This window comes from Bison bison, unplaced genomic scaffold, assembly GCF_000754665.1.
Source record: "Bison bison bison isolate TAMUID 2011002044 unplaced genomic scaffold, Bison_UMD1.0 scf7180017864533, whole genome shotgun sequence".
In the NCBI taxonomy this organism is placed as follows: domain Eukaryota; kingdom Metazoa; phylum Chordata; class Mammalia; order Artiodactyla; family Bovidae; genus Bison; species Bison bison.
The window spans coordinates 16,978,911-16,986,490 of NW_011495082.1; the positions used below are offsets into that span (position 1 = coordinate 16,978,911).

At 38.2% G+C, this 7,580-nt stretch overlaps 1 protein-coding gene across 3 annotated transcripts in view; it reads left to right on the forward strand.

Moving 5' to 3' along the window:
* The window catches only part of LOC104982559 (chromosome unknown open reading frame, human C5orf30), a 20,445-nt gene extending 13,085 nt beyond the window's left edge, over nucleotides 1–7,360 (forward strand). For 2 of the 3 annotated variants that reach the window (XM_010831983.1, XM_010831984.1), the window contains one exon: nucleotides 4,614–7,360. In XM_010831983.1, coding sequence (XP_010830285.1) covers nucleotides 4,637–5,260 — 624 coding nt within the window. In that variant the 5' untranslated portion in view covers nucleotides 4,614–4,636 and the 3' untranslated portion in view covers nucleotides 5,261–7,360. Of the gene's footprint in view, nucleotides 1–6; nucleotides 173–4,613 lie in introns of those variants that run through there. The other variant, XM_010831985.1, reaches the window with a different exon arrangement.
* The last annotated feature ends 220 nt before the right edge of the window (nucleotides 7,361–7,580 follow it).

The following is a 7,580-nucleotide window of genomic DNA, read 5'->3' on the forward strand; positions in this document are numbered from 1 at the left end:
GGAAGTTTAATAACATAAAAAGTTTTGTTTCTGGTCACATTGAAGGATGAAAGGTTATGCTGCTTAGTCAGCATTCTCCCCAGCTAAAAATGGAATGTTTACTTGCCAATCAACTAGCCTCTACATCGCTTTCTTAGTGCCACACAGTAGATCATCTTTAGAAGGGCAACATGTAAGTAAAAAGGATCTTTTTCTTTTTTTTTTTTTTTTAATCTAAGCAATTTGCAGGGTCCTGGTTGTATCATTCATGCTCCTACATAAATGTCGAAGTCTGAAGATGTTCTTGTATATAAGACAGTATGCTGCAGAGACCATGAAACCACCTCAAAGAGCTGTTAGTTTTGAGAATACTCAGTTGTTTGGAGAAGTACTGATGTTTTACAACTAAAAAGTTCAGTTTTCCAGCCCTTAGAATTGTCATCAGAGGTTCAGCAGGTAGCAGCTATTATGCATGTAATATTTAAAATGAGCACTTTCATGTTTCAGTATGGCAACACTCTCATTCAGAAGTTTTACATAGAGTATCGATCCTTGTTGTTCAGTCGCTCAGTTGTGTCCGACTCTTTGCGACTGCGTGGACTGCAGCATGCCAGGCCTCCCTGTCCATCACCAACTCCCAGAGCTTGTTCAAACTCATGTCCATTGAGTAAGTGATGCCATCCAACCATCTCATCCTCTGTCATCCCCTTCTCTTCCTGCCATCAATCTTTCCCAGCTCTTTTCCAATGAGTAAGCTCTTTGCATCAGATGGGCAAAGTATTGGAGGTTCAGCTTTGGCATCAGTCCTTCCAATGAATATTCAGGACTGATTTCCTTTAGAATGGACTGGTTGGATCTCCTTGCAGTCCAGGGGACTCTCAAGGTCTTCTCCAACAGCACAGTTCAAAAGCATCAATTCTTAAGTGCCCAGCCCTCTTTATAGTCCAACTCTCACATCCATACACGATTACTGGAAAAACCATAACTTTGGCTAAACGGACCTTTGTTGGCAGAGTAATGTCTCTGCTTTTTAATACGCTGTCTAGGTTGGTCGTAGCTTTTTTCCAAGGAGTAAGCATCTTTTAATTTCATGGCTGCAGTCACCATCTGCAGTGATTTTGGAGCCCCCCAAAATAAAATCAGTCACTGTTTCCACTGTTTCCCCATCTATTTGCCATAAAGTAATGGGACCAGATGCCATGATCATAGTTTTTTGAATGTTGAGTTTTAAGCCAGCTTTTTCACTCTCCTCTTTCAACTTCATCAAGAGACTCTTTAGTTCCTCTTTGCTTTCTGTCATGAGGGTGGTGTCATCTGCATATTTGATCCTTAGTTACTAGGTTAAATATTTTTCTAAGAGGATGTTGTTGTTGTTGTTTAGTCGCTAAGTCACATCCAACTCTTTTGTGACCCCATGGACTGTAATCTGCCAGGCTCCTCTGTCCATGGCATTTCCCAGGCAAGAATACTGGAGTGGGTTGTCATTCCCTTTTCCAGGGGATCTTACCAATACAGGGATCAAACCCAGGTTGCCTGCATTGGAAGGTGTGTTCTTTACCACTGGGCTGCTAGGGAAGCCCAAGGGGATATTAGAAATGCATTTTTTTTTTTTTTTTAACTTTTTAGTTAAGTAGTGTTTTCTACAGGGGGTGTGTTGTTTAAAAAGTCTAGTAGGTTTTCTTACATATGGTAGGCTAAAGTATAGTAGGCTGCTTGGTTGAAATTTCCAGAGTTCTTAAGCCACATCTTCTATTTGACAGTCTAGGTTAAATCATTTTCTATCAGGTTAGATGTCTGAGGATCCTGTTGGATAGTTTTGCCCAAGCCAAGTGATATTTTTTATGGTGTTTTGGCTGATGGGAACTTAACCAGTCATAGTTACTCATCTAAAAGTAGTGTCTATTTTTTGTCACATCAAATTTTGACCTTTATACTTTGCCTCACTCACTTTCTTCACTTTTCTAATTTCCTAGGTATTGATTTTTCAAGCTCGTGTATACTTTCTTTTTCTCTCAAATCTTTGTATCTTGCCATCCATTATCCTCACCCTCTATAGAGATTCTAAGAGATCCCTCTTGGTCTTCCTTGATGCAGCTGCTGCTGCTAAGTCTCTTCAGTCGTATCCGACTCTGTGCCACCCCATAGACGGCAGCCCACCAGGCTCCCCGTCCCTGGGATTCTCCAGGCAGGAACACTGGAGTGGGTTGCCATTTCCTTCTCCAAGGCATGAAAGTGAAAAGTGAAAGTGAAGTCGCTTAGTCATGTCCAACTCTTTGAGACCCCAAGGACTGCAGCCCACCAGGCTCCTCCGTCCATAGGACTGTCCGGGCAAGAGTACTGGAGTGGGGTGCTATCGCCTTCTCCACCATGATGCAGCAGGATTGACTTAATGAGGGAGCAAATCTGTGATGATTGCATTGCTGAGAGAAACCTGCACTCACTCTTCTTGACTGTGACTTTGTACATTGTCAGCTTGCTTAGCAGTGTTTACACTAAGGGGCTAATAGGGTGACTTCCAGCTTCTTAGTCTCTTTTTGAATTATCCTCCAGTTCAGAATGTGTGGGGTGTGAAATCATGGATGTTAGAGAGTTTACAAGGTGCCAGATAGGGATGTGGTAAGGTGACTGGTGGAGATGCATGGGCTGTCATGGACCGCCAGGCACGGAAGAAACCTAGAGCAGTGTGTTGCTCTGTGTGGACCGATGGCTCGAGTGTCACCACCTGCGTGCCTCTCCTCGGGTGGGGTGCCTGGGCTCCATCTCCGCCACAGCCCTGATTATTTAAGTCTCACTGAACCCTCCTCTCCTTCTCTTTCAGAATGACTTCTTGCCTGTAGCTTCCTGTCTGGTTAGGTATATTGGAGGCCTTGCATCTGTCTTCCTGTGCTCTTTCTGGACTGCAAAATTAGCGAGAAAGGAAGGATTAATTTGTCATTCGGCTTAGAGTAAACATTTGTTCAGCATACTATCTGATGAGGCTTCATATGGTTCTCTAAATTTTATTAGATGAGAAATCTTTAGACTTTTGCATACATGTCAAAGCAGGTGGCAGTCACCTCCTATTTCCATCCTCTCAATAGAGAAATAAATGATATGATGAAATATAAATTTATTTTTACATCAATAAAACAGAATAAAGCCAATTACTTTAAATCTAGAAGTGTTAAGAGGGACTAAGATAATTTGGTTAAATTAAAATTGGAAATAATCTAAGATTTAGAGTAAAAAGTAAGTAAGCAAAATTACATGGATCCCCTGTGGTGTTTGCTTTATCCCAGGAATCATTCTTGATATTAGTTTTCAGTTGTACTTGAAATGTGTGGACCATAATGAGACTAGGATAGCATCTGGCAATTCTTCATAATCTTGATTTATTTATTTTCCAACGAAGGAAAAAGGAAACACAGCATGTAAATGAAGGGATAAGGTTGGGGTTTTTTTGTTTTTTGTTTTTTTAGCTTTCTAATTGCTTGGATTTTAAACCAAATTTTAGAAAATGATTCAATTAGGAAAAGGTTATTTATTTTACAGAGGGACTTGTGAGAATTGCTTAATATAATAGCTTTTTTCAATAAATATTTAATCTTAAAATCACATTATTTTTTGACATTATTAGTTGATATCAATTTAATTAGTGATCTGAGACTTTTAAAACTTCTATCTACTTTTGATTGAAGATCAAGAAGAAATAAAGTTTATCAGAAGTGACATTGTCAATTTCCTTTTGTGTTTTATTTTTCAAAATTTGATTTAATTATGAGTTTCTAGGAAGCTGGTCATTGTTTGTGATACTTTTTGTTGCTGAGACTTTCCAAATTATGTAATATGATCATTATAATGAATAATATTAATATTTATTGTGAACTGTTCTGCCGTTTACTAAACTGTTCCAAAGTTCAGTGTCTTAGGTGTTGCAGAATAAAATAGCTGTCAAATCTATGGTATATTTTATGATTAAAAAGTCAACTAACATCTGATTTTTATATATGTTTAATATTAAAAATGGCCTGATTTATTGGATTTAGGATTAACTTTTAAACTACAAAATGATTTCCTTTAAATAATTGGAGATATGGAAGAAGGAACATTGATAAGGTTTGTGGGAACCTTCCCTTAAGACTCCACCATACGTTGAAAAACTTTTTTAGGTCTAAGCTGGATTCTTTGGAGAAATTGATCAACTTTTATCTTTTACTGTATGCCCTTAAACACAGTTGAGAAGTTAAAGGTTAACTTTCATGTCGGAAATATTTTGTGGGTTCTTGAGAAATTGTGCATGATTATTTTTATTTGCTTCATTTGGGATCCATATTTAATTTGCTGAATAATCACACCAAGGAATAAAGCTTGTGTGGTTAAATGGAGCACTGCATTTAGAGAAGCATTGTTGCTTTCTCTTTGCTTCTCCATGAGATGGTATTAACCTGCCTTTGAGTTCTTAAAGGCAAAGAAGTAGCAGTCATTTCATGCCTGCTGTGGAACGTTTAACAGACATACATAAAAATCTGCCAGTTGTACATTGGCTGTTTTTCAGGCCCATGTGATTTCAAACTCCTGGAGCCTTCTAAAACGATCCGGCTTGGCCCGAGGTTCTGGGCATTATACCCTTCTAATCTGAGTCTATCTGCTTTCAGGAGTGTGTAGACGGGTGCCTAAAATGGAAGTCGATGTTAATGGCGAGTCCAGAAGTGCCCTGACCACCCTGCCCTTGCCAGTTGCGGAGGCCAGCTCCCCGGGCAAGGCAGAGGCGGAGAAGCCCCGCTGCTCCAGCACGCCGTGCTCGCCCATGCGCCGGACTGTGTCAGGCTACCAGATCCTCCACATGGACTCGAACTATTTGGTTGGCTTCACGACTGGTGAGGAGCTCCTGAAGTTAGCCCAGAAGTGCACAGGAGCTGAGGAGAGCAAGGGAGAAGCCGTGCCTTCCCTGCGCTCCAAACAGCTGGATGTGGGACTTGCTCGTTCCTCTCGTTTGTACAAAACCAGAAGTAGGTACTACCAGCCCTATGAGATTCCAGCTGTCAACGGCAGGAGGCGGAGGCGGATGCCCAGCTCAGGAGACAAGTGCACTAAATCTTTACCGTACGAACCTTATAAAGCCCTCCATGGGCCTCTGCCTCTTTGTCTTCTTAAAGGTAAGAGGGCTCACTCCAAATCTCTGGACTACCTCAATCTAGATAAAATGAACATCAAGGAGCCAGCTGACACAGAAGTGCTACAGTACCAGCTTCAACACCTAACCCTCAGAGGGGACCGTGTGTTTGCTAGGAATAATACATGAGGGACTTGTAAGAGAGTGTAAACCAGTTTAGGTCAGCCTATACTTGGCTAGAAAATTCCACTGTTGTACTCTGTACAGGACTCTTTACATTATAGATGGTTAAATCAGCTAAGTGTTCCTGGAACATACAAATTGTCTGGATCAAAATTTGAATACAGGAATGGAATCACAGGTACTTGAGGGGAGATCATTCTAGAGTATGCAACTGCAAGGAAAAGAGAAGGTTGACCATTAGTTTGTATAGCTTTTTAGCTAGGGGGGAAAAAAAGGCTTTGGTACAGTAATATCATATTTAAAATTCTGATACTCAAATTGGAAATGTTATCTGCTTGATTGTTGCTGACTTGGTATGATTCATTAGAAATTTATATCTTAAGTACTCAAGTACTTCTTTAATCTCTGTATTTTACTATAAAATGTATGTAATGATTTGTTTTATGAAATTTAGAACTTGAACATTGCTAAATTGGACCACTTTTTATTTTTAAATATTGAGTTTAAATATTTTATAACTGGTTTTGCACTGAAAAAATTAACATTTCAGATTGACAAGAGAATAATCTTTCTTCACTTGCCTCAGTAATATTATTGAGCAATGAATTTTTTATTTCCGCATGGAAAGTTATTGATCTCTATGGCTGTAAAATATTTCTTTATAGCATTATTAAAGTGTGTCTTAATAAAATTAAATTTGGGATACAAAGTATTTATTTTACAATGGGTGGGGGGAAGCTTTACCGGAAAGAGTCCAATATGAAGTTTCCATAAGTTGAAAAAGTTTCTTTAGTGCTTATTTTCTAATTTAAAATTCATCTGGAACTTTAAAATGGAAAGGATACTTTAAATTGTGGATTATAGGCAAATACTGTTTGCATCTGAATGTTCTGTAAGTGAATGGAACTCTATAGAGAAACTCATGATTTCTACTATCAAATGCTTAAACTAAGTATGAAGTGATACCATTCAGCATGTCATCAGATCATTCCAGTTTTAGTTCTGTGCAGCACAGGCACTCGTTGAAATTCTAGTTTCTAGGATTAGTGCAGGAGCCTAAAGTGCTTCTACAGTTTTAATGGGTTAATCCTGGATTACTTAACAATTTATGTCAATTGCACTGGTTTAATTTGTTGCTAAAGAAATAATGCCCTGGCTTTAGTAACAAATACAGCTCAACTATTCTTGAATATATTTTGAAAAAAACATGTATGTAACTTACTTTTGTAAAAGTTTCTATTGATATTTCTTTTTTTCTTTTTTGACTCTTGAAGGTGCAATTTATTACTGAATTGGCATTTCTGGCAGCATAGACCTGCTTATTTTAAATTTTATTTTAGGGGCTGTCAGTTTCTAAGATGTTAGCAATCTTGCTTATAAAATAAGAACACTTTTTAATTAAATGAGTGGGTCATTCCTGGTGCAGTTGTCTTTAAACAGAATGAATGACAAGACTCTATATAGGGCAGAATAAGTATTAGAAAACCCTAGGAACTCTTAATCAACATTTAGTAAACTTCCACTAAGGCAGATTATGTGAAAGAACCTTGGGGAAGTTGGCCCATATCTTACAGAGTTGTTCAGATTTCTTGGTGGGCTGGAAATTTTCAGCTGTTGTACATTTTAAAGTAAATTGCACCTTTGTAACATATTGTATCGACGGATGATCACTAAGATTAACTATATCTATACAGTTATTAGTTTGACAAGAAATAGAATCCTGTCAGATGCCAAAGAGTTGGGATTTTTACGTTTAATGATTAAACACCATTATTTATTGATGATTTACCCTGTGGAACTGTATTATTTCTAACTATGAAATAAAAGGGTGATGTAAACACACATTGTGGTGGTGTGCTTTAACGAAGTCCACTTTGATCAACAAGCCAGTTTACTTTTCAAGGATTCGCTGAAGCACTTATTTTTAGATTCCATTTTTGTTAAAGAAAATATAATAATTTTGCCTTTGGTGCTCATTCACATTTCAAGGTAAAGGATGTATTCATGGCAATGATGTATGTTCGGTCACACTGCTGTGTGACTGAGGTCTGTCTCTGTCCATGCACCTACATAATTATTTAAGCTAAATAAAAATATATAGCAGTTTGTTTTGTTTTGTTTCTCCTTAAAAACAGGTGTGAAGCTCTGTGACAAAAATGAAAGGGGTTAAAGTTTGAGATGTGATATATTTACTATTATCTGATTAAGTACATATATATAAGTTAAAGTTGGTGTCCTGGAAAGAGTTTCAAAACTTAGGGTCAGTTTTCAAACTGTGTTTGCAGAGCGCCCTCACTGGCTCAGTCTTGCTTCCCTGTCCTTGAGC